Consider the following 27,782-nt stretch of genomic DNA (forward strand, 5'->3'; position numbering starts at 1 on the left):
TTCTCCTCTTACCTTAGCTGCAACTTTGACCTAGAAAGTAAATCCTAAGAGTAGTTTCTGGATGTGTTGCTCATTGCCAGAAAAGCCAGTTAGGGAAATGTTTGGGAGTGTGGCAGCTGTTAATTCCGACTACTTCAGAGAGAAGGTGCCCTCAACGTTTTCCTGTGGGCCGGTTGAAGAGGAGTGTCAGAAACAATGCTAAGCAGATGGCAGGTCAGGAATAAAACCAAGGCTCCTCCAAAGTCCCTTATCAGGTTCCTGACTTGAAGAATGACATATTTAACAAAATAAGCACCAGAGAACAGCACAACTCTGAAGGAGCAAACACTGTTTACAAACTAGAGATATAAACATTTATTTCACAACTCTGCCATAATTTTTGAAGGAGACTACTGAGGACATTTAAATCACCGGGGCGACCAATGCTGAGACTTCCGAGCAACAAGGATCAGATGCACCACCAGACAGGCCAGCTTTGCTTCACTTAGAGCCACCTCCTTTCTTGGGGCCATTAGTCCTTATTTCGTGCCAGATTTTCACTAGAGGCTCCCTGTTCTTCCAAATGAGTTCATGTCCATACGTGATATACCATCTGGAGAAAGACAGATATGTTCAATCTTCAAACAGTGAGAGCTCACTCATGCAAACCTCATACCATTAGAGTACCAAGCTGACCCTTCGGCTGCTTTCATTAAGAAGAATGTTTGCTTTAAGTGAATGGGTGTCTTGCCTTTATGAATGTCTGTATGTCCTGTGTGTGCAGTGACAGTGGGATGCAAAGAGGGCATTGGATCCCCAGGGACTGGCGTTAGAGACAGTTGTGAGCTGCTCTGCTGGTGCTGGCTGGAAACTTGGGTCCTGGAAGAGCTGCCAGTGCTCTTAACTGCTGAGTCATCTCTCCAGTACCAAGCTGACACTTCAAATAAAATGCCACAGTCACTCCATGCAACTAAATAAAACAGGAAATTTGATATGAAGCTTTGGTATTTGTGATATATGAAGGATAAAAGCAAGTGGATCCCAAGTGGGCATTTGGAACTACATGGCAACTTTACAGAGTTACTTAAACATTTTTCTTTACATTTTATTTGTGTCTTGGAGAGGAGGCACAGTATGTCGAGGTCTGAGGACATCAAGTAGGTTCCAGGAATGGAACTAAGTTTGTGAGACTTTGTGGAAAATGCCTTTACCCAAAGACCCACGCCAGCAACCCTACACTGTAAGATTTTCATTCACTGCAAGTTAATCATCACCTTGCCTTGTTTACTTGTTTATTTGTGAGACAAGTTCTCACAGTGTAGCCCAAGTATGCTGGACACTCAGGACAGTTCTGCCTCCAAAGAGCTAGGAGCAAAGGGACTAAGCCACTACCCAAAGACTATACATGGACTGACCCTGGGCTCCAACCTCATAGGTAGCAATGAATATCCTAGTAAGGGCACCAGTGGAAGGGGAAGCCCTTGGTCCTGCCAAGACTGAACCCCCAGTGAACAGGATTGTTGGGGGAGGGTGGTAATGGGGGGAGGATGGGGAAGGGAACACCCATTAATAGAAGGGGAGGGGTAGGGGTTAGGGGGGATGTTGGCCCGGAAATCGGGAAAGGGAACAACAATTTAAATGTAAATAACAAATACCCAATTTAATAAAGATGGAGGAAAAAAAATCCTTTGAAAAAGAAAAACAAAAACAAAAACAAAACCACATCTACCTGATTTGAGAAAAACAAGTATGAAGCACATAATTTGCTCAACATGCTAATAGTCAGCCAAGGTCTGAAGAGACGGGTGTGGAACTTGCTAACAAGGACTGCACTGGTATATACTTCCTGCCATGTCCACCTGCCTACAGGCACTGAATGGGCAGTGAGGGTGAGAAGTTTAACACATACATTTGCTCAGACCTTTCATTAGGAATCACCAAATCAAGACTGGAACCCAAACTTGAGATCCCCGTACTTAACTGCGGCACACAAAGCAGCGTGCAGGAGCAGCCCCGGTGTTGAGTGGCACTGCCCTGCCGACTGGAAGCGTAGACTTCACCACCACAGCAAGGCTGTGCAGTTAACTTAGGGCCTCTCCAGCTCTTCCAGGGAAAGAGCACTGGCTCCTGGAGGTCTACGGCTGATGGAGAATGGTAGCCTAGGAAAGCACCTACTCTTGAAACCTTGATTTGTATACTCATTTCCCCAAACAGCCTTCACGTTCCCAGAAGTACATACCAGGCCTGATTGACCTCGTCTTTTCCCAGCACCTAATTTTAATATTAATAGTGTAGGTATGACGACCATGATTTAACTCCCAACAGAGGCGTAAAGCAGGGCAGGAGCAGGTGAGTGTGAGTTTGAGGCCAGCTTGATATCTACATATTGAGATCCAGGCCAGCCAGGGTCACAGAGTGAACTGTCTCAAAAACAAACAAACAAACAAAAGGTATGAAAAATTCAAGAGGCTGGAGGTGGCTCAGAGACTAAGCACACTTGGTGCTCTTTAAGGACCCCAGGGCTCCATTCTTAGCAATGTGGCAGCCCACAACAATATGAAACTCCAGTTCCAGGGGATCTGCTGCCCTCCTGTGGCCTCTGTGGGCACCGGTAATAAATGTGGTACACAGACACACATGAAGGTAAAAGAGTAATAATCATAAAAACAAATATACCTAGAAAAGTACAGTATCTTACATTGGTACCAAAAGAGCAATATAATGCTTTAACACTACAAAAATATACAAATGTGCATTTTTAAAGGGTTGGACTTATACCAGAATTCTAATGCCTGAATACAGATAAACTCTGCTCATGAAGGCTGGACACAATGATGCACCTCTATAATCCTAACACTCGGGAAGCTGAGGCATGAGAATGGCCATAAGTAAAAGGACAGCCTGGGCCGAATACTGAATAAGAGGTCAGGAAGGAGCTACATAGAAAGACCTAATCTTGGGGCTGCAGAGATGGCTCAGTGGTTAAGAGCACTGACTGCTCTTCCAGAGGACCTGAGTTCAATTCCCAGCCACCACATGGTGGCTCACAACCATCTATTATATGATCTAATGCCCTCTTCTGGTGTGTCTGAAGACAGCGACAGTGTACTCACATAAAACAAATACATAAACCTAAAAAAAGACCTAATCTTAAAAACAAACAAAAGACACCAATTAATGAGCAAGTAATGCAATTCTTTGGCCCCCAATATTCAAATAAAACGTATCACTTGTCAAGAACTCTCCATGAATGGAGAGCTTTACAAATCTGCGCCTTCTAACTTGAAGTGGAACCCAGCATTCAGTGTGACACTCACAAATACGGATGCACTGCTGATATGGCTAAGCCCAAGTGAGGAAGGCACTGCTTTGCTTCAAGGACTGAATCCAGGCCCCCATGTGCTAGGCTGAGCATTGCCACTGAGCTACACTAGCATTTAAGGTGCTCTTTCCTCTACCACAGCGTAACCAGTGCTGTGCAGTGCGTGCCCTTCGACAAACCCACTCCTCCCTCCCTCTCTCCCTCCCTCCCCTCTCTCTCTTCTTTGGTGGGGAAGGAATGGGGGTTGAAACAGAGTTTCTCTCTATAGCCCTAGCTGGCCTCAAACTCCCAGAGATCCACCTGCCTCTGCCTCCTGAGATTTAACATGTGCAATACCACACCCACTCCAAACTATCCATTGTTTATGCACATTCCTTATCTGTAGAACAGAGTATCTCAGACAGTTTAAGAAGTTAAATTAGGGGTTGGGGATTTAGCTCAGTGGTAGAGCGCTTGCCTAGCAAGTGCAAGGCCCTGGGTTCGGTCCCCAGCTCCAAAAAAAAAAAGTTAAATTAGCCCTTGCTCATAGAGGTCTATGAGAACCAGCAGAATTAGCACCCCACACAGCAGAGTTCAATAGCTCTACTGTATTCCACAGTACAGTGTGAGGGTGTACACGAGTGTGGGGGAATGCGTGAGAGGTGTGCATGTGTGGTGGTCAGATGACAATCTATAGGACCCAGGACTCAACCTCCACCATTGGCTACTAGGCTTAGCAGCAAGCTCCTTACGCACTGAGCCCTCTCGGCAGCCCAAGAAAGATAAGTCCTGGACATGACTGAGATCCAGCACATGGAAAAGTGTTGAAATTAGAACAGCAAAGAAAAAGAATTACTCCGCTTTTCAGTGTTTTGATCCCATTTTTGTCAGAATTAAAACAGGCGATGTTTAGAATAATAAAATCTTATCACAGAAAAGAGGCTATGAAAATACACAATGAGTACAGATAAATTTAGAATTCACAAAGCACAACTGCTTTTCTAGGTCGTAGTGTCTCAGACTGCTTATAACGTGCTGTGTAACTAGAGCTAGAGCACCACATGCTAGTCTTTACTCATGGGAGTATAAACACGGCAGCACTAGGTCGGCTCCACCTATGTGGGGCGGAGGGCTGTGAAAGGTATCCTGGTTCCTGGTTAAGATAAGGTCAAAACCCCAGTGACCCTAAGGGATGGTAGGCTTTTCCCTAAATTCCCAGGAGGCCAGGCCCCTCTCACATAGCTACAGACCTCCCACAACTCCCCGTGGCCAACAGTCACGTAGAAGGACCAATCCCTCCCACATGTAAATAAGGTCCTCCCAAGCTCTCGGCCAAGCCAATAGGAAGTACCTGCTGTCAGACCCTGACCCACCCAGCAACTGTAGTTAAGAACCCTATCCAGAAGGACTGAAGGTGTGTGAGAACTACCCCATCGTCCGAGCGCTTCTGTCGTAAGAGCTGTAACACTGCTGCTTGGGGAAGAGATCTGCTGTCCCAAAATGGCCACCAGAGCTCCCCTGCATCCCTCACTGGCTAGTCAGTCCTCGCTGGCTCAGCCCAGAGAGGTCCTGGAGCAGCTGAAGCGGCAGCAGTGGAGGCTGAGGAGATCCCCTCCCTCCCTGAGTTCTCTCCCCTTAGCCTGAACGCTCACACCTGGCCAGGCCAGAGGTGTCTGTGGAGAGCCCCCACCCAGTACGAAGGCCGACATACCAGGGCGGCACTGCCTCCCGCAGAGCGACTTTCTATTGTTTAAATTTCGTTTCCTGAAGCACACGGGTGCCCCTAGTGTGCTGCACAAAGGGCTGTGGGTTTGTATTTAAATTTCTGTTCTACTTCATCAGAGTCTTCAGTCATTCCCAAGACTCAGTTTCCATCACCAAACACAAGTACCTAAGGTACCTATCCTGGTACTTGCAGGCAATAGATACCCAGTAAGCATGGGTCTGGAACATGGGCCTACACCAGTCTCTACCCAGGCCTACTGTGTTCTCCCACAGTCCAGGGATGGCTGCACCAGCTCAGTACAACAGCAGTCAGCTGGGAGCAGCGGGCGGGAGCGAGGGCAAACGCTTGGCTTTTGATCACACTCACACTTACATTCCAAAGAGGGCTCCCCCAAGATGTGCTGCATGATCAAAAAACTTCCATCCCAGGATCATCCCAGCTGTATCCATGGCAATGATGGCTTTTAAGGCCTAGAAGCCAGGAAGGGAAAAGAGAAATGGTACGACTTCAATCCTCTACGTCCAATTTAAGGGCAATATTTCAGTCACTGTGTGAACTTAGCCAGGTACTCACATTGCCTGCAGTGAAGGTGAAAACAGGGAGGAAGATGATGGCGAGCCTCCCCTCCGGGATCTTGGTACAGACGGCTGCAAGCACAGTCATGATTGCGCCTGACTGCAGGGGAATAAACAGGAATAAGGACAGCAGGTGACCAAGGGCTGCCTAGGCTCCAAGCACGCTGATGCACTCCACATCTGGAGGGGAGCACCAATCTTAAAACTTTCCAGTGAGAATATACACAGTATCCGGGAAGGGGACCCAGGTGTCGCACAATGCTGCAAATACTCCCTGGAAACAGACTGTGCTCTTGCTACATCACAATGAGCACACGAACACTTAAACATGATAAACACTGGCTGCTCTTACAGAGGGACCCAGGGCCATTCCCAGCACCCACATGGCAACTTTGGGTGTCTGAAACTCCAGTTCCAGGAAATCTGACACCTTCACACACATACACAAGCAGGCAAAACAGCAATGCACATAAAATAAAAATGATAATAGTAAAAAAAAAAAGAGAGAAAAACAAACAAATAAGCATTGTCTCTAGCAGCTCCCTAACCAGTAGCAATAAACTATGAGCAGTTTTTCTTCCTATTTAAATTTATAATAGCTATGAGATAATTTTTTCTGGAATACACCAATTTAACAAACCTCTCAATGCTAATCACATTTCTAATTCATCTGAATAATGAAAATATATCGAAAACTCAAACCATATTGAGTCCTATTTGACATTAACTCTAATGATACACATTCATCGAAATATTTGAATTCTAACATAGCAGGCATGGTATTATATACTAGGGGTGCAGAAACAGTTCCCAACTTCTTGGAGCAAGGCAGGAAAGAATCTAAGCAATTCTCAGATCAGAAGCAGAAATGCTGTGTGTCAAGAAAGCACAAGAAAACCCAGGGTCGGTCGGGGCCACCGGTTGCAGTGAGCTCAGGTCAGACTCCAGCCGAGGAGAACAGGAGGCAGAAGAGCAGCCTGGAGAGCACTGCAGAACCAGGGCTGTGGTGAGCAGCACAGCTGGCAGAGGACGACAGGGAGTGCAGCACAGTGCAGAGAGCAGGGTGAGAACAGCACACAGGCACCTGCACTGAGGTTTTCTAAGGACGGTCACAGCAGAGACAAAGCTGTCTACTGAAGGAATAGAGTACAAGGGACACTCTGCAAAGTGTTTTCCTGCCACTCATCTCAAGTATCAGGTCAGGAAAGATGGCGATCGTGGAAGAGCCTGCAGGGTAATGTCTCAGCACAAAACAAAGACAGCATGGTAGAAATCCACTTGTGGTCTAGAGCCAACACTGGCCAGTGCTAATCTGTGATAAGTTACTGAAGATACAGGCTATGGTCTACATTACCCTGCCACCAGCATCACAGTACAAACCAACAAGCTAGAATAATCAAGAGCGCATGGCCGAGGGAGGTTAAGGAACATGGTATTTTCACAATCTAAAAAAATCTTCTCACATATTATATTCTAATAGAAAAACATAGTATAAAAGTCGGACAAGAGTTGAGACATTTCACCACAAAAAAGAACAGACACCATGTACCCATCCTAGCATTAAGAACACCATCTAACACTTCCACTCAAGACAGACAAACTGACTGAATCTTGAGGAAAAAAATAAACCCATAGTAGCTTTCCTGTTTTGTTCAAAAACCACTGGTGGCATGAAAAACAAAGATGACCTATGGGAATGTGGCAGTTTTTAAAAGCCAAGGAAAACTGAACAATTAAATGTAATACTTGAGCTCAAGGGAAACATACCAGACAACTTCCATAATTGAAATAAAGATTATAAACTAAGCTGAATGATGCTATGGGATATGTGAAGATATTTGTGTTTCTACAAAGAAATATATCGAAGTATTTAGAAACAACACAATGGAAAGAAAGGTATTCTCAAGGGTGCCCAAGTACACACACACATATTTTGCAGGTCAGAATCTAGATAAAAGCCAGGCAAGGTAGCACATGCCTGCAATCTAGCACTGGGGAGGGGGAGGGAATGGGATGAGGAGTTCAAGGTAGGTACACATCTCTCAATCAACACCCTGACAAAGCACTTGGACCCAGAATGTATCAAAATACATCAGCAAAGTCAAGTAAAAATGTAATGAGCACAATATATTCCAAAGATGCATGAGGAACCAGCACAAAATCATCAACATCAGCTATTGAAAAGACAAAAATGCCAACCACTGCAGAACTGTGAATGGGTGAAGACACGGAGACTGGGGCTCTCGAACTCTGCTGGCAGAAAGTACAGAACACTACTATCGCATGCTACCTACCAGTCTGTAGGTTCTTAAACACTGACACAGGCACCACATGGTCTGGCCATTCAACTCTGAGAAACCAAAGTATATGTCCATACGAGGGTCTGTACACGAAATGTCCACAGCATTTGTTGGCTGCTTTGGTCGGTTGAGACAGAGTCTCACTGAGCAGATGTGGCCCTCACTGACCTGGAACTCACTATGTAGACCAGGCTGGCCTAGAGTCCACAGAGATCTACTTCTTCTGCCTCCCAGGACTGGTGTTAACAGCAGGTGCCACCATGTCTAGCACAATTCATGTTGCCTTTTTTAAATAATGGCCAACCCAAGTGTCCATCATTTACTGAGTGGATCACCACCCACAGAACGGACTTAACACCCACAGGAGAAAGTTACTTTGGGATGACGTCTCACTAAGTAGCTCAGCCTGGCCTCAAATTCAGTCTTCTCACTTTATTCTCTGAGTGTTAGGATTATAGGATCCACAACACCCATATTGGGATAAATGATTGGTACACACAGCAACAGACAAATCTCAAGATTTCAAGGCATGCATCTTGTCAGGTGGTGGTGACACAGACCTTTAATCCCAGCAGTTGGGAGGCAGAGGCAGGAGGTTCTCTGTGAGTTCCCAGCCTGCCAGGAATATACAGTCAGACCCTATTTCAAAAGGACAAACAACAAAACAAAGTAAAAAATAAGAAAAAATAAAAAAAAAGGAAAGACCTGGTTCCAGCAGGTTAGACGCCGTTCTACACACACACACACACACACACACACACACACACACACACACACACACAAAATGGTGCACCTACACATGCACGCACACCAACAAACATAAAATAAACCGCTAACGTCTAAAATTTTCAGTGTCATAAATGTATAAGTTTATTGTTGCACTGACCTTGTAAGACAAAAGGTAACAACAGGGTGAGAGTATTATGCGATCTGTATTCATTTGAAACTGTCTTATAAGCATAATCAATTACAATGAAATTTAAAATTAAATCAGAAAATAATTTCATTAGAGATACTTACCGCACCAAGTGAAGGTCCGTATCTTCCTGTGGCAACTTTACACACATAACTGACAAAATTGGAAATAACACCTATGAAATAAGCCACATTTCAATAATTTAAGTATAGAAGGTTGTTTTTCCTTCACATGAACTAGGGACTGAGCCCAGGACTCCAAGCACACCAGGCAAGCCCTCTTCCACTGTGCTATACCCCAGCCTGAGTTTCTGTATTTCACTCTCCACTCCACAGAGCTTAACAGTAGCTGGTTTGCTTCTCTTTTTTAGATAGGGTCTTACTTTATACCTCAGGCTGGCCTCAAGTTTGCTAACCTCCTGCCTCAGCCTCCTGAGTGTTCATTCAGCTTAAAGGCTATGCTCAGCAATAGTGTAAGATTTTACTGGGATCAATCTAAGGGCACCAGCATGAACCCAGCATGAACCAAACCCTATTAGCCCTTCAGCTAGTTTACAGGGCAATGTCCTGGATGGCATGCCCTCTCCAAGACCCCACCCGCATTACTGAGTGACACCGGGTATTCACTTTACCTTCAGTTATCATTCTCCTAATCACAACATCAGAGGTCTATTAGGTCCTTTGGCTTTCATCTGTCATCAGAACTAATCTTTTGGTGCTAGTGATCCACCCCAAAATCTTGTGCATGATAGGTAAGGCCTTCACACCATTCAGCTGTGTCTTCAGCCCAATGTGAATTAGCCTTAGCACTCACTCTAACAGCTACTCTAGAGCATTCTATCAACTGAACACACTGAGGAAATGAGCCAGATGGCTAGGCCAGCTGGGAGGCTGGAAGCCATCACTCTGTAGGATGGTTTATATCAGGTTTATACCAACTAACGCCAAGGTCCAGTGAGACTAATGTGGTTTAAGCAGTACTCTATTCCTGAGTATGATCCATCCTCTGTCCCTTCTCAGAGAAGCGAGCCTTACACTGCCTCCATTTCCCAGGTAAAGCTATTACCTGCAGACAGGTACACGGCCACAAACTGCTCCTGACCCAGAATGTTCACGATGCTAGTTGAGAAGCTCCACAAAACATACATGTTAGCTGCCATGTGGAATAAGGAGAAATGACTGAACGTGGAAAGCAGCATTGGGGAACAAAGAACCTCTGCGAGAGAAGAAAACACTGGTAAACACGCAACTCATGGCCACTCCACTCGATTGGCATTTAAACTTGTCTGAGTATTGTTATTAAATGGAACATTAAGAATCAAAAACCGTTGGTTAAAGCTTAAATAACATGGCTTAGCGGAGCACACTCAACTTTGTTAAGGATAAAAACTACCTTAACAAATGTTTCTACTTAGTAAGCAGCCAATTATTCAACTACGGACACAAAATTACATGTAATACTCTCCTCAACGAATAGGTTTGCAATGATTATAGATTTTAACTAAAAATATTTTGTTTTAATCTAATGGGTGCTTTGCTTGCCTGCTTGTATGTCTGAGTTTGCCTGGTACCCAAGGAGGTCAAAGAGGACAACGGATATGTTGGAACTGAGATTAGAGGCAGTTATCAGCCACCATGTGCTGCTGGGAATAAACCTGGGTCCTTCCGAAAAGCTGCCAATAATCTTAATTGCTGAGCCATCTGTCCTGGAATGCCCTAACCCTACCCCTAACGTAGACCAGGCTGGCCTCCCACTGTTTCCCAAGTACTGAGATTAAAGGTTACACCACCACGCCCTGCCCAGATCTTAATTTATTAAAAAAGAATAATACTATGTGCAAAGTACCTTTCATGCATCTGGGGCTAGCAACAGAGGAGAGACAAGGATCTTGACTTGTAGGCTTCACCTCTGTACTCTGTTCATAATTACTGACCAACAACTTACTTTTGTAGCATTTTAACTAATGGAAAGCTTATTTTTCACATTATCTGTATATCAAAATAAGTTCACATAACTCAGACTTACTTGATGCTGGGTTGGATGTAAAGTATCTGATCATGGTTCGATGCAGGGACGGCACTCTCCATAAGCAGAATACGAGGGCATTCGCAGCTATGATACCTACAAAACAGAATTGAAGGGCACTAAAATAAGAGCCAAGAAAGTCAAGTCTACTTGACCTTCCCCTGCCACAGTTACATGAATGCACTACCTATCTGTAAGGGATAGGAGGCTGACAAAGGCAAATGCTAGCAGCTCTGAGTGTTAAAACTGCCCCCTGGCAGGAAGTCGGAGGATCTGTGGACAGTTGCAAATACTGTAAAAGAGCTCGCTCTCTTTTTAAAGGTTATTTATAGTGCCTGTGACGGTTTGTATATGCTCGGCAAACGGAGTGGCACTATTAGAAAGTGTGGTCTTCACCCAGAGCTCCCAGGGACTAAACCACCAACTAAAGAGTACACGTGGAGGGAGGCAGGACTCTAGATACATCTGTAGCAGAGGACGGCCTTATCTGACATCAATGGGAGGGGAGGGAGGTTTGATGCCCCAGCCTAGGGAGATGCTAGAGGGGTGAGGTAGGAGTGGGTGAATGAGTAGAGGATCACCCTCACAGAGGCAAAAGGGAGGGAGAGAAGGGAGCATGGGGTGGAGGGTTTGGTGGAGGGGTAACCAGGAATGGGGATATCATTTGAAATGTAAATTAATACAATGATAAATTTTAAAAAAGTGTGGCCTTGTTGGAGTAGGTGTGTCACTGTAGGTGTGGGCTTTAAAACCCTCATCCTAGCTGCCTGGAAGCCAGTCTTCTGCTAGCAGCCTTCAGATGAAGACATGGAACTCTCAGCTCCTCCTGCACCAGGCCTGCCTGGATGCTGCCATTCTCTCACCTTAATGATAATGGACCGAACCTCTGAAACTGTAAGCCAGTGCAAATTAAACATTGTCCTTTATGAGAGCTGCCTTGGTCACGGTGTCTGTTCACAGCAGTAAAACCCTAAGACAGTGCCACATACACAACTTTGAGTCATTCTTGCCTTCCTTGCTATTGCTGTTGGGTTGTGTGTTCTAGGCACATAAACTTTTGGGGGACAGGGCCACTATATCCAACCTGATCTTTTATGTATCCAACCTTTTATGTATAGTAAAAACCACTAAAATTTATACTTTTAAATGGTGAACTAAAGATACACAGACTAAACCTTGTAAGGCAGAGACAGGTGGATCTCTTGAGTTCCAGGCCAGACTGGTCTACAAAGAGAACCCTGGTCTTGAAAAACAAAACAAAAAAGGCATAAGTTGGGGCTGGAGCGATGGCTCAGTGGTTGCGAGCACTGGCTGAGTCAATTCCCAGCACCCACATGGTGGCCATCTAACAGGGTCTGATGCTTTCTTCTGGTGTCTCTGAGGACAGCTACAGTTAGCAACGTGAAATAGATAAATAAATCTTTTTTTAAAAAGGCATAAATTGATTCAGACATCTTGCTTTTTTCCTTTCCTTAAGACTACGGTCCTACTTCAACAGCTAAGCACAGACCCCATTTTGGGGGTGGCCTTATCTACCCAGTCCATCTTCTCTGTCTGAAGGCGCTGTCAACGAACTCCATACAGCAATCCGGTTAGTGGCAAACACGAACGTCTACAGCGGCCAAAGAACTGAACTCAGGTTTGGCAAGAAGGCAGGTTTAGGAGTCACCTGCTGAAGTCACATAGTGGCTAAGTGATAGGGGACTCAAGAGGAAACCCAGAGAAATCCATCTTCCACCCCACAATGGAGATGAAGAAAAAGTGTTAAATTAAGATGAGAAAATAGAAAAACACAAGGGAACAAACCCACAGTAGGGAGGCAAAGCCCAGCCCAAGTGACAACTTCCTCTAGCAGGGCTCCTCCTTGGAGGTTCCGTACTCTCCCTAACAGCAGCACCACCTGTGCGGGGCCAAACCGGAAGCCCATGAGTGATACTCCACACTCAGCCTCCACCCGGAAAAGCCTATCAGGCTCCTGGAAAGCCAAAGAACAGGAGAAATAGTCTACGTGGCGCTAATTTGGGGTCCCTCCCCCAACACAGGCTGAAAAGTCCGAGCAGAATGAGAAAGTAGCCAATATGAAACAGCAGCAGGGTCAAGTCTAATGAAGAACAACAGAAGAGTACACAATGAACACCCTTTTGCCTGGCTCAGAAACAGCTCAGTCAGTAAAGTACAAGCACGAGAACCTGAGTCAAAGCCTTAGCACTGTTTAAAAGAAAACAGCACAAGAAAGCAGTGGTGCCCACCTATGATCCCACGTGGATAGACAGAGACAGAAGCCAGGACAGTGAGCTCCAGTGAGAGAACCTGCCTTCAGGTGAGGTGAAGAACAGCTGAGCAAGAGGCTCGATGTCAACCTCTGTCGCGCGTGTGTGTGTGTATACATACATATATGTGTGCATATACATATATGTGTGTATGTATTTGTATATATGTATATATGTATTTGTGTGTATATACATACATATAATGTGTATATGTGTATGTATACATATACGTGTGTGTGTGTGTGTGTGTGTGTGTGTGTATGCACACAAGTACACACATCTTTTCTCCCTAAGCAACTTGAAGTTTAGGGAGATATTTCTGAGTAAAAACAAGAAAACTTCTGAAGCCAGGTATGGTATTTCACACACATAATCCCAGCTCTTGGGAGTCAGAGGCAAGACAATAGCTGCAAGTTCAAGGCCAGCCTGTACTGTACCATAAGACCATATTTAAAATAATAACATTGACAACAACAACAAGTTCCAAAACAAACAAAGAAAAATGCAAAAGGAGTTTTCTTTCTCTACCCTAACCTTAAAAAGTGACTTTTCAAGAACAGCCTGAGACAGAACAGCCACGTGGGAACGCAAATGGAACATCAGCTACAAGGAACTTGTCCTTCCCCAGCAGACTCTCTTTCTACCTTTACAGAGGGGACACAGGGCAGGTTCTTCACCATCTGCTCCTATCTACACCTAGAGCTAAAGAAACACATAAACTTCACTGAATTCAGAAGGCAAACACTTGCAAACACTCCGCTGCAGACTTGCTTTATCTGCAGTCCTGCCGGCTGAAGAGCTTGCGTTCAGTCAGAAACCTTTAGCGTAGCTGCTTGTAGGCTTGTGCTCCGTACGTGTGAATAACACAAACCAAAGGTCTCAGGCAGCTTAAAAATCTCTAGGTCAGAATTTGTCAAGTTCTTTAAGAACACAAAAATGAAAATAAATATCACACATATATTCATCAGAACATTAATAATCCCAGGAAGGAAAGTAAATCTACAAGCTCTGGGCTTGGCTCCTGGCACTTACATGGCGGCTCATAACTGCTGCAACTGCCCTCTCCTGGCTGACATTTAAGAGCTCGTGCACATACATGGTGCTCACACATACACTCAAGATACACATAAGTATGTATTTTTTAATTCTGGGTACAAAGTTAACTGATTAACAGTCCAGATAGTGTAAAGCTAGAAACACTATTAAGTAAGTATCGGGTGATATCAAACAGCTCAAAGACCGTTTCCTCCGTTCTTCCAAAATCTTGTAGCTAACCCAGTGATCTGATGACCATCCCCTTTATGTTATTCAAAGTGCTTTATGTTTAAGCTGTGCTGAGTATGTCATAACCACTTCTCTACTGCTATATTCTTCATGACAAATCACCCATTGAGGGGCAGAGGGGACCACTTAACTAGTAAACTGTCTGTGCATCAGAGAACTGAGTTCAGATCAACACCCGTAAGAAAACAGATGTGACAGTACACACTGTAATCCTCATGCTGAGAGAGGTGTAAGGATGAAATAAAACACATAAAAAAGTACAAGGGCCCTTAGTGTAGACTCCTGTTAGTTAATTAGTGTGTGCATTTGTCCTCAAGGCACTAGGTGTTATGAGGAATTGGCAATGAATTCAGAAGAACAAAAGCACTTTCTATAAAGAACAAGGTTAACCACAAGCTTGAAGGCAGCGTCTGGTTCCAATAAGTGAGGAAGACTCAAGCCTTCATAAAGAATAAACGATCCAAATTAAAAAAAAAAAAAAAAACATAAACACCCGTTATCTACCAAGGACGTCTAAGGAAACTGCACCAATAATTCTGCCCTGTTTGAGAGCATCTGGCTACTCTCTAGGAATCGTGTTTACTATTTATGTAACCGTACAGAACCTACGAATCCATTCCCTTGAGTTTTTAAGTCTACCAAATACTATGACACTATTACTTTGAGAACTCTTATTAACAAGAGGCAAGCATGTGGTGCACACCTTTAGCCCAGACCTCAGGAGGCAGGGGAAGCAGATCTCCACTCCAGGCCAGCCTGGGCTACAGAGTCTGTCTCTTTTCCCCTCAAATTGGGGGAGAAAAAAGAAGTAAAATCACCATGGTGGCGTGGATTATGTGACTCACATTCACGGGAACCTCCTGAACATGGTCTAGCAGGCAGGACTGTGGACTTGGGTTAAAACTCCCTCCAGTCTACCAGCGTCTGACTTCAGACGGTTCCTTTTCACCCATTATATACGTGAACACAATTCTCAAACAAGAAAAGGAAAAAAAAAAGTTCTTTCTCTGGAAGCCATCTACAAAATAGGGGCAAATTCCCTGCACCCAGCCTGGAAGTATAGAGGCCCTAGTGCACAGAAAGCACTTCCTAGTGCACAGAAAGCACTCCCTAGTGCATAGAAAGCACTTCCTAGAGCAATGTCTCCTTTGGCTTGTTTAGTTTCTGTATTCCAGGCTGTCACACACCAACTCCGGATTCAGCTGCCTCTACCCCTGTGCTAGGATTACAGGTATATGCACTTTGCTGGGTTTGTGCGTGCTGCAGTTGAACCCAGGGCATTCTGAGGCAGTACTCTATCAAACTAAACTGTACCCAGCATTCCTTCATCTTCTTAAATGGGATAAATATCAATGACCCATCAACTATTTATTTGGCAATAATGTGTTCTATGCAAACTAGAAATCTGATCCAGGACGTTGTGAAACCATTTATACCACACTCCTTTTGTGTTGGTCTTGGCGAGACCTCTGCTTGGCCTTGCTGTAACACCGACTGGCCTTAAATCCTTCATGTTCCCATCACAGAGTGGGCCGTCTTGCCCATCTGCACACTATATACTATACTATCATGGAGGCATCTCCACACTATATACTATACTATCATGGAGGCATGTAGGTACAAAGACTCCCTGTCTTCTAAGCCACCAGTAAGCACGGTATGAAAGCCATTGCCTGTGACATACTGTACCTTTTGGTTTGATTTCTCTTCCCTTGAATGGCTAAAACGTGTAAGCTAACACAAACCTGTCACAGTCCGCTGGCCATCACTTAGGCTATTCCACCACTTGTTAATCTACAACAGAAGGAAAATTGCATATGACTCTACGGCAATAGTTCAGACTCGGGGGGAAGCTTGTCCTTTATTTTTTTTTTAAGGACTGAAACTATTTAATAAAAAGAATTATCTATCAAACAAAATATTTTTCTTGTATTACATAATCTTCATAATTCTTTAAAGTAATTGTGACTGTGAACAAAAAACCTATCAACCCAAATTTAACAACCACTATCATGACTTTTGTCACAGCATTTCTCAGTTTTAATCTGAGGGACTGGGAACTTCTTTAACAATGTTAATTTCATGTTCCCTGAGCACCATGATCCTTTATGATTTTGAGAAAAAGTTTACTGTCCTTGATCAGTAACAACCGCATCCAATTGTCATCTCCCTTTTTGTTCACACGTAATTTTCAGTTTAACATTACTTCTACTGAAAAAGGCTTGGGACAATTCCCTAGTTCTAAGTGTGCATATAAATGAGTAACTCAGGGAAAAGGAGCTAAATACTGAAAAAGGCCCAAACAACATACATAGCAGAGAGAACAGCCTGTCAACACATAAAACTGAGAATTGAATGACAGAATGTGCTAAAAGGCATAAAACTACAAAACCTTAATGAATGGAATCAAGAGTTTACTGCCTGCTGCCTGCTGTCTTCTAACAGCTGGGGCTTCTGTGCTGTGTTCATGTGGAAATGTTTAGGTCAGCATTGCTGTCTCTATTTCTACAAAGCATGCTTTATACTCAGACGCTCTCCACAGAACCACTGCTCAGACATTTATTTCTAAACTCCAGGTTCTGCTAGAACGAGATACTAAAGGATAGCTAGCAGTACTGTCATGAGACCGACCAACAGTGAAGCAAAGCTGTCATGCTACATGGAGCAGGTACCAAGGGGCAGTCACACTGAGTTTAAAATTCTAAGGACAGGGTGTGGTGGCACGGGCTTTAATCCCAGCACTGGAGAAGCAGACACAAGTGGGTCTCCAAGAGTTCAGATCAGTGTGGTTTATATAGCACATTGCAGGACAACCTGAACTACACAGAGACACCCTATCTAAAACAAAACAAAACTTAATTTAAAAAATAAAGAACTCTGACAAGGAAGCTGGAGACACAGCTCTGAGGGCTAAGAGCAGTTGCTTCCCAGTTATGAAGACTGGAGCTCTGATCCCAGTATCTTCACAGGAAGATTCAGCGATCCAACACCTACTTTTGGCCTGTCACACATACACGTGAACATACACTCACAGTCTCTTCATGTGTGCTCATGCGCACACCCAACAAGATAGGTATCTTTATTTTAAGATAGGATAAAGAACAGGAAAATTTACAACTGGAGTGCTAGGCGTGGTGGCAGGCTGAGGTCCCAGTTATTCAAGAGGCCACGGCAAGACAGGCTTGGGCCCGAGAGTTGGTCATAGAACTGAGCAACATGTCAAAGCCCATCTCAGAACAAAGAAGGGGCTAAACACTGCTTGTTGGTGAGCAGCACTGGCTGCTCTTCAGAGGACCTGGGTTCAATTCCCAGCAATCACATGGTGGCTCACAAGCATCTGTAACTCAGGTTCAAGAGGCTCCAGTGACCTGACTTCTGTGGGTGTCAGGCATGCGTATGACACATACACATGCATATGACACATACACATCAATCTTGAAAAGTGAAATTCTAATTATTCTTTCACTAAACCTGCACCTTTTCCTTTTTCTTCTTTCTTTCTTTTTAGAGGAGTGGAGTGGGGTGTGGGATGGGAGGAGTATCATATAAAGCCCTGAAACGCACAGGTCGCCTGCCTCTGCCACTGTGCCTGGAGCCATGTTTTCAATGCAGTAATAGTACTCAGTCCAGAATATCTTTCATCTTCAGAATGCACTTTGAAATATTTAGGGATCAGACATGTCTGTGGCTTACTTTGCAAAAATATAGTAAGGGATACAAAAAATAAAATTGGCCATGTGCTGGGAACTGCTCAGTGTGCACGACAGCAGGCTTCACTACACTGCCCTCTCTACTGCTCATTCCCCAGCTCTCCACATTTAAGATGTTTAGGTAAAACTAATCTAGGGCTCCTGACACACAGAATCCAGAGTTCCACCCGACAGAAGGAAACCAGTGTGCTGTAAGCCCAGCTCTTGGGAAGTAGAGACAGAAGGATTAGAAGTTAAAGGTTACCCTTGTCTATACTACAAAGTATCAAAAACAATTCCAGTTATGAACTTGAACATGGCCTTCATATGGAAAGGCATTCAAGACTAACAAGCAAGGCCACCTTAGTATGAGATGCACCTGTCCCTGTGAGTTCTCTGCACTGCACGTACAGTGGTATGAGCTGGTTTCTAAGAACCTGCTTTCTAACTCACATTAACTACGAGACTGCTGCTGAGGCTTTCCTAGAATTCCTGCACTCAGAAATCTCCAGGTAGTAGAGACAAAGGCCCATGCCCCCAAGCCAGGCTAGGACACCATCTTCCACACTGTACTCATGATTGCTTCAATTTTCTTTAATGGACGCGGACTTTAAATACCATAACCTACCACTTTCTTAACTATTACTTAAAAGAAATCTGCTTTTGGATTAAGGTTTTATATAAATATTACAACACGTTCAGCATTTTAAAGTCTGACGTGTGGCTCAGCGGTTAAGTATCTTGCTGGATTCCCAGCACTCATGTCAAGGGTGGCTCACAATCCCCTGTAACTCCAGCCCCAGAGAGGGCAGTGCCCTCCGAAGACTCCTCGGGCACCTGCACATGTGTCACACACAGAGAAATAAAAATAAGTCTTGAGAGCTGGACAGATGGCTCAGCGTTTAGAAGCACTGCTCTTCCAGACGGCCAGGTCTCAAGTCCCAGCATCTACGTGGTGGGTCAGAACCATCTGCAACCCCAGTTCCAGGGAAATCCAATACTTTTCTGACCTCTGAGGCACCACATATACATGGTGCACAGATACACATGCAGGCAAAACAACCACATTAAAAAAAGAAAAATTTAAGAGCTTAAGAAACAAAAAACAGAAGCTCTGCTGAACCTGTACAGAGCCCTGAGTTCAAGCCCTAGCACCAGGGAGGGGCCTGTTAAAACAAATGGATGTGGAACTGAGTATGCTAACCCGTGGCCTCAGTACTCAGTATGTATTGATAGGTAAAAACATTGTGAGTCTAGGAACTCCAGAGAAAAGAAAGTATTCAGTTTGTATACAAAGTAAGTGTAACTGTATGAGCTCTGATGGTCTCTTTCTCTTTGAATCCTATTCCTGAACAGTTAGAGCAGACTGCAATGGGGCTTTACCAGTCCGAAACCAAAACCTGTGCCACTGGGCAGTCGCAGTCACACACACACACACACACACACACATGCACACACATACACTCACACGCACACACACTCACACACTCACTCACACACACACACACACACACACACACACACACACACACACACACACACACACGGGGGGGGGCAGAGAGAGAGATCTTTTAATCTCTGTGATCCTGTTCTAAACTAACTCAGTAAGGTAAAGAAAGTGAACGCTGACTCCTATAGTAGGACTGACTATAAAGGGCCCCCAAACCTTTTTTAACAACTCTCTATGGTAGCTCTGGCACTTTTGAGTAGAAGGACATAATTCTCATTGACTCGGTTCAGCACTGCCAAATACCCATTGTGCTTACAGGACACAAATGAGAATGCCGTCAACTTCACATCTATGGATGGGATGCTGCCATTAAGTAAGGACACTTTCTAAGGCCAGACCTCAGCAAGACATTTGCTGTGTATGCCAGTCGACCCACAAAACCCACTATAAAATCTGTTCTTCAGCTGGGCATGGTGGCACATGCCTTTATTCACAGCACTTGGATCTCTGAGTTCCAAGCCAGTCAGGACTTCAGAATGAGGCCCTGTATTTAAAAGAAAAAAGTCCTCTGAGCTGCACTTGAATGTGATGGTATTCAACCCACCCCCACTTCTCTAACATACATAATAATAAAAGTTTTAAAACAAATAAAAAGAATACTTTCTAATTAATCAAACAGAAACTGTGGTTAGCTGGGACACAGGAAACAGTGTTCACTCTTACCTCCTTTCTGAGGTTTCCTTCCTTTTGTGGCCGTATGCTATCCAACCAATCAGCTTTTATGCCATCAAAATAACTCTGAACCCTGGACTTGAGTGATTCATACTGCCAAATAGCAGCTGAACCAAATGCACAGCCTGTGAACTGGAGAAGACATTTAAATGATGTGAAAGGGAAATACGTTTCCCAGGTAATATTTCACCTAGCACAGTAAAACCTACTGTGTTGCTTTATTACTGTTAAATATTCAGAGGCCTATTTCCGGCAACAAATCTCGAGAGAAAACGAAAATATCAATTTCGTACCACTTGAAATGCTCTATGAAAAAGGAAGCCCATAAATGCCATCCTCAGGACTTAAGCAATGGGGCCAAATTCAGAAAGCAATTGTCCAATTTACTCTTTAATCTGAACTCATGCAGCCAGCTCCCCAGGTCCCACTGAACCCCACCTTGTTCTTCCACAACCAGAACCTGCCCAGGGCACTACTTGACGGCAGTGCTAGCAGAAAGCTGGGAAACAGCCTGAGCTCTTACCCCAACGGTGAAGAAGAAGGGCTTCAGGAGTGTTCTTATAGGGTAGGGGGAAGGGTAAAAGACGGTTTCCTCCAGGGGTGGGATCAAGGCACTTCTCTTGTACGCTTCTCCACTTGACCCTGTGTCTGACCTTCGAGGCTCCACCTTCCTCGGTGCTTTTCTAAATCCACATTTTTGCTGAAGAAGTAGGTTAAACCTGTGAAGGGTGAGTAGCATCTGGTTAGAAACAGTACATCCTATACACAGAAGCCCAGCACTTGGCCAGAGTCGTCATGTCACTTGATTTCCTAACAATCCAACAAAAGTCACGACTTCTAATCTCAAGTAGGCATCCCTAACCCTCCCGGGAAAAACAAGGCACAAACTATGTAGTCCAGAGAGTGTAACACTGGGCTTTTACTTTGTATCAATCAGTAAAAGAATTCCTCCATCCTCCACAGGAGTTCTGCTCTCAGAAAAAAAAGCTACATAAATAGTAAACTATTTCTTTTTGTTTCAATTTATTTATTGTGTGTGATTCAAACTAACACTCCAGACTGTGGCAGTCCCTCCTACCTAATGGATCCCTGCACTATCAGCTTCCGTAATAAAATAACCTTGTTTTCTCTAAATTTTGGCCACTTTCCAAAAGAAATATTTAAATGTGTTGTCCTTGCAACCCTGTTTCCTTTGATAAGTACTGTTATTAAGTGATGGCCTCCTCCTTGGCATCCCAGCCCCCGTCCCAGCTCTATGAGTACGCTCTTCAATCTGACCTTTCATTCTGATGCTCTGTTCCTGAACTCCTTAGTAGTAGAAACTCACTCAAAGGCTTTCATTCCTTTATCTCCTAACCTCAATCCATGCAAATTCTTGAAGTACACTTTCCCTTTGTGATATTCTCATTATACCCTAAATAGGAGCCCAAAATAGTGAGCCTGGACTACACAGGAAGGTCCTCTTTAAAAAAGAAATAAAAAGAAAAAGTAAGGTGAGAGAACTGAGATTTAAGTCAATGGAACACTGGACTAAATGCAAGCAGCCCTGTGCTCAATCCCGGCTCAGTGCAAACCAGGTACAGTAGCACACAGCTGTAATCCCAGCACTCAAGAGGAGGGGGCAGGACACTGTCAGGTTTGAAGTTAGACTGACCTTGGTAAGCCCCTCTCAAAACATGCCTCCTTTCTAGTCCAGTCCCTCCCTTCATAACTGCATTACAGTTAAGAGCCTGGTTTCAGAAGATCATCACTTATTCAATCAATGCAAGGGCTGCCGTAAATAGCACTGAACTCCCTTCAATGACATCAGTCTGATATGCAAACACCACTGAACAGCCAATCACAAATGCTATTAATCTTTTCCCCTTGCCTTTTTCCTAGTGACTAGGAAATACCCTTGTTTTCTAGATTTCTGTACGGTGATGTCTCATTTCACTGGCCTGCCTCTCTACCACACCCCATCTCACTCAGACAGACACACACTTACCTACCTGGTTGGCTTGAATAGGATGTAATATCTAAAGCTAAAACAGTTATCTTTAAAGCCAAGAGAAAGGTCAAGGAATTTATACTTAAACCGTAACATTTTGGGACTGCAGAACAAAGATAGCAGTCACTTCCTTCCCTCAAAATATCTTAGAAAAATAACTCCCATTTATCTGAACAATCATGAGTTTTATTAGTCAAATGCATTCCTAAGCAATTTTCTTTTTTAAAGTTTTATTGTTTAAATTAAATTAAATTCAATTACTTATGTGTATGGATGTTTTGTCTGCATGCATGTCTGTGCAACTCATGTGCCTGATGTCTTGGAGGCCCAAAGAGGGTAACAGATTTCTAGAACTGGAATTACAAGCAATTGTGAACCATCACGTGCGTGCTGTGTATTGAACCCCGGTCCTCTAGAAGAGCAGAGTGCTCTTAACCACTGAGCCATCTCTCCAGCCCCAAAGCTTTTCATTTTTTGTTTATGGATGCTTTGCCTATAAGTATGTTTGTGTACTACATGTGTACCTGGTGCCAGCAGAGGCCTGAAAAATGTTTTATCCCCTGGAACTGGAATTCCAGACAGTTGTAAGCAACCATGTGGGAACTGGGCATCAAACCCAGGTCCTCTGTAAGGGCAGTCAGTGACTGCTCTGAGTGCTAAGCTAAGAGCTCATGAAGCCCAGGAAGAGTTTAAGGTAGCAAAAGTACTAATAAAGGGATAAACAATCAAAACAAGTAATGCCAGCTGGAACCAAACCACAGACAGGATCATTATCAGAACACATTCATTATAAGAATTAAGTCTGTAACTCAGTACTACTGACTTCTCTTACTAGAACAAGAATCATGAAGGCTATGAGTACAGCAGCCTAACCTAACCAGTCCTCTGTCACACAGTAGCATAAAATCTTATAACTGCTATAAAAGTAGAAACACGCTTTGGCTGGCAGGTGCCTTGACTGTGTGTTTCTATAAGCCTTTGCATCACCACTAGTGTTTATGCAAAGTAAATGCAAAATGTTGGGCCCACTCTAGAGCCACATGGCCTGACTCATTCTGCATGCTAATTTTAGAACCACAGCAACTCAAAACTAGTGATCCCAAAGAAAGCAACTTCCATTCCCTATTAAGTTCATACGTGAGGAGACAAGAGCAAAGCCAGTACTTCAAGTTCACCCACATTCTCACCTAATGCATTCGCCCATAACCACAAGACAAGAATGTCCGCTTCAAAGTTTCCATAAAAATCTTTAGTACCACATGTATATGGGAGGGACGGTTAGACAGGGTCTCAAGTTATCCATGATGGCCTTACAGTCTGGCTCCTACTCCACCTCCCAAGGGTTGGCTGGGATTACTGGCCTGAGCCACGACGATAGACTAAACTGTTTTGACAAGTTCTGTGTGTGTGGCATTACTAGAGACTGTGTATGAGAGACAAGCACTCTACCAATGGACTGTTCCCAGCTTTTACTAGAAGCTCCTCGTAAATGAAGTGTCCGGTTCTTTTGCTGCCTTTTTCCAAAACTAGTAGAGCAAATCAACAGGCTCACTGAAATCTTTAGTTACCTCCAAGTAACCTCCTCAGTTCTACCTGTTTAATAAGACTTTTTTCTTTCTTTTTTTTTTCAAACAGTCTTCTGCTGCCCTGGCAGACCTCGAACTCCTAATCATGCTTACAAACAAGTCTGACCGAGCCAAGCTGTTTTAAGAAGAACCACAGTGCCCTGTAAGCCACACAGTATGCAACTTTTTCACCGATGCTAATAAGCTTCACTCGGGGAGCAGGTTCTTCCACTTTTACGGTCTTCCAGATCCTGACTTGGGGGTGGAACCTGGGAAATGACTCTACAAACAGTCCAGGTGCTATTTATTTATAATTCAGGGTCTTCCGCGCGTTACCTCCAAATCACCATCCTCCTGCTTCAGACTACTGAGAGTTGAGATTACACACCTGTGCCCACCTCAGGTGAATGTTAGGATCAGGGGTGCCTGCACCATGTTCAATCTTAATTATTTATCTCTGGCTAGCTTGCTCGTTGATAAGGACTCAGGCTCCTTGATGTATCGCACCATCAATTTGGTAGAAACTGCAAAGTTGACATCTTCAGATGAAGTTTCAAAGTCAGAATTAATTCCTCAACTGTTGTGGAATTTCTCTTCTATTACACTAAATGTAAAACCCGGCCGACCTGAAAGGCCACGTGCTTCCTACGGCAGTATAACGATGACATCCTTTCCAAAGCTAAGAAGGCAACGCTGTGGTGGCATAAGGGCTTTACAATGACCAGCCACAGAGAATGAAACCATACTCTACCAGCTCTGCAAACTGCTTCACTAAAAGCCGGGGTCAGACCTTTCAAGAACAGGAACCTGGGAAGCAATTAACGCCCAGAAGTTAGTTCTCCTTTCCATCACCTCCCTCGCAATTACTAGGAGAGACACCCCGGGTTTGGAGAACAGGGCAGGGCTCGGCCAGACACCGCTCGGGCAGGAGCGACACCTCCAGAAGCCAAGGGGAACGAAGAACTAAGGAAAAGCGCGGCGGGAATGAGGCAGCTTTAGGAAAGACCTCGTAAACAATGGAGAGCGGGAGCCCAAGGCGGCTGCCTCCTCCGGAGGATGCGCGCGACTCCAGTTCAAGGAAAAACAGGGAAGCCGGAAGCAGCAGCCATTACCTGCGTCCAAGCAGCTGCCGGGCCTGGGTCGCAGAGAGCTCCCGGTAGCCGCCACCCAAGGGAGGCGCCCACGTCTGACCGCAGCGCCAGCCTCGCTGTACCCAACTATACAACGCCATCTTAACAACCTCTGCCCCACCATGGCCCGACCTCACCAACCCCGGTCTATAAATCACTTCCGGGGCGAAGGAAGAGCATAGAGCGCGGAGGAGCGGCCTAGAGCACCACCTGGAGGCCGAACAGTTCCGGTCTTCCTCTCTCTGACCAGCACCAGCGTGGAAGCCAATGGTGAGAGTGGCTGGGAAAACTTGAGGCTTGGAGTAACGCTGTGTTAGCAGACACAAGACACCGTTTCATAGTGCTTCATAGCCTCAGAGAGGTGAAATGGCCACTGGCAACCTTTACACGCCAGGGTTGGACACCTGTCTTCAAACTGAGAGTGAAAAGCAGAAAAAGATTTATTCAGTGGGGCCACACTGGAGGAAGAGACCCAGGGACTCCCCCACGTTCATCTTCTAAATCTAACATGAGGGAAGGCAAGAGGTATGCAGTTTAAGGAAACTGTGACCCGTCACCTCAGATCCAACTTGCTTCTCCACGTCCGCCTCCCTTGACAAGTTGCAAATCTTTCTGTAGTTTCTGGCTGCCCCCAGAAACTCAGGCACTTTTTTTTCTTCCAGCAAGAGATTTCTGGAGTGATTCTTAGGGTGCATTACTTCAGTATGGTAGCCAAAGACGGCCACAAATGTCTCTATTCTCACTTCTACTGGTTATGTGGAATCAGGATAGAAAGACCACACACGAGAAAGTTAAAGAAGCAAGGGAAGGGAGAAGGGTTGCCTACACCGGAGTCTGGTTGATCTCTAGCCAACTGAGAGTCGAGTATCCAATTAACACAATTAAGATTTGCTTTGAGGGGACTGGAGAGATGGCTCAGTGGTTAAGAGCCCCGACTGCTCTTCCAGAAGTCCTGAGTTCAATTCCCAGCAACCACATGGTGGCTCACAACCATCTGTAAAGAGATCCAATGCCCTCTTCTGGTGTGTCTGAAGAAAGCTACAGTGTACTTATATATAATAAATGAATAAATCTTTAAAAAAAAAAAAAAAAGGACTTGCTTTGAGAACAATGTTCCCTTTTTTTTTTTTTTTTTTTTTTTTTTCTTTTTTTTTTTTTTCGAGCTGGGGACCGAACCTAGGGCCTTGTGCTTGCTAGGCAAGCGCTCTACCACTGAGCTAAATCCCCAACCCCAATGTTCCCTTTCTATAGGGATGTTTCAAGTAAGAATGTTACAGTGGTAGCAAATCGTGTTTAATGCCTAAGCATGGCATGTTTGCTCTCCTAGCTATAAATCTGCAGTTTTATGGAACTCACAGGAAACCTGATTTATAGTAAAAGAGACTTTTTAACTCCCTCAGCTACTTTATGGCCCTTGGTTTATATTATTAGATTGGAGTCTATCAGAAGCTCCTTCGGGACTATCCTGTCAGCTCATTTATTTCAAGAGGGGAAAAGATGATGGGGTGGGGTTGGGGTCCCTCAGAAAGTCTTCTGGTACTGGTGCTAAAGTCTGGGCTGGGTGTTTCCAGACTTCAAGAATGAATAACGGTCTATACAGAATGTGAAGCTTGGGGAAAGACCCTGATTCAAAACAAGTCAGAACACACTGCGGAACTGTGATCGGCAGCACCCGTGAAGATGCTTAAGGGACCCCAGTCATTGTTTGTGGTTTCCAGATATGGGATGCAGAGGAGTTCAGTTGCTAAGAGATACCAGCTTTGTGTGGCTCTACTTTTCATTCACAGATTGAAATATACAATTGTGTCTTATTGTACACGTTCCCAAAGTCAGCCTAGACCAAGTGAGCCAACATAAAGATGGATGGCTGAGCCAACTGAGACCAGAACCAGTGTGGGGCAGCCTGTGTGCATCCTGTATATCTCCACCCCTTCTCACGTTCTACTCCTTTATTACTACCCTAGGTCATTTTAGCAGGCCAACTCTGACCGGCTCCATCTTGTAGCTCCTCTCCCTCATCCCCTAACCCCTTCTTTCTGTTTTGATTTTCCTCATGGGTTTGCCAGACATCACAGGCTGGCCCGATTCACAGTCTGTGAAGAGTCTGCAGAGTTCGGCTTGTTTTAGGCTATTTGGTTGCATTCCTTTACCTCCCTTCATTCTACCTTTAGCCATGACTTCGCCACCCACCTTGTCCCTACTGTTACCCTCCTATTTACTTTCCCTCTGTTTTTTCAGTATCAATCTAGTCCAGCCACTTGCTTTCTATTCTCTTCCCATTCATGAAGTGCTATCTGTATTTCATTTTTTCTTTTAGGTTGGGGGAGGGGTTGTTTGTTTGTTTGTTTGTTTTTGAGACAGGGCTTTACTGTGTAGCCCAGGCTATCCTGGAACTCACTCTTTAGAGCAGACTGGCCTTGACCTCACAGATATCCACCTGCATCTTTGTCCCAAGTGCTGGGAGTAAAGGCTTTTTTTTTTTTTTTAAAGTAAGGTTTTTTGTTGTTTTTGTCTTTTTGGTTTTTGTTTTGTTTTGTTATGTTTTGTTTTTAATGAAAGCTGGAGAAATAGCTCATGGGTTAAGAATACTAACTTCATTTCCAGGGGACCCCAGTTCAATTCCCAGCACTCATGTTGGGTAACTCACAACTGCCTGAAATTCCATCTCCAAATGATCCATGCCCTCTTCAGGTCCCTGAACACACACACACACACACACACACACACACACACACACACACACACACACACACACACACACACCAAACCAGGCATGATAATCCCAATGCTTGGGAGAGAGGCAAACAGATCTCTGAGACATTGAAGCTAGCCTAGGTCTACATAATAAGA

General features: G+C 44.5%; 1 protein-coding gene across 1 annotated transcript; it reads right to left on the bottom strand.

Moving 5' to 3' along the window:
• Positions 1–330: 330 nt before the first annotated feature.
• Positions 331–25,085, bottom strand: Parl (presenilin associated rhomboid like). The gene is made up of 10 exons (XM_032899947.1): positions 24,915–25,085; positions 20,771–20,966; positions 20,239–20,379; positions 16,122–16,170; positions 10,823–10,918; positions 9,863–10,012; positions 8,902–8,972; positions 5,580–5,681; positions 5,379–5,476; positions 331–592 (listed from the first exon to the last, which is right to left on the bottom strand). Exons 1-10 carry the CDS (start codon positions 25,031–25,033, stop codon positions 481–483), a joined length of 1,134 nt encoding a protein of 377 aa, XP_032755838.1. The 5' UTR covers positions 25,034–25,085; the 3' UTR covers positions 331–480.
• Positions 25,086–27,782: the final 2,697 nt, after the last annotated feature.

The sequence above is a fragment of the Rattus rattus genome, chromosome 4, assembly GCF_011064425.1.
Source record: "Rattus rattus isolate New Zealand chromosome 4, Rrattus_CSIRO_v1, whole genome shotgun sequence".
Classification (NCBI taxonomy): Eukaryota; Metazoa; Chordata; class Mammalia; order Rodentia; family Muridae; genus Rattus; species Rattus rattus.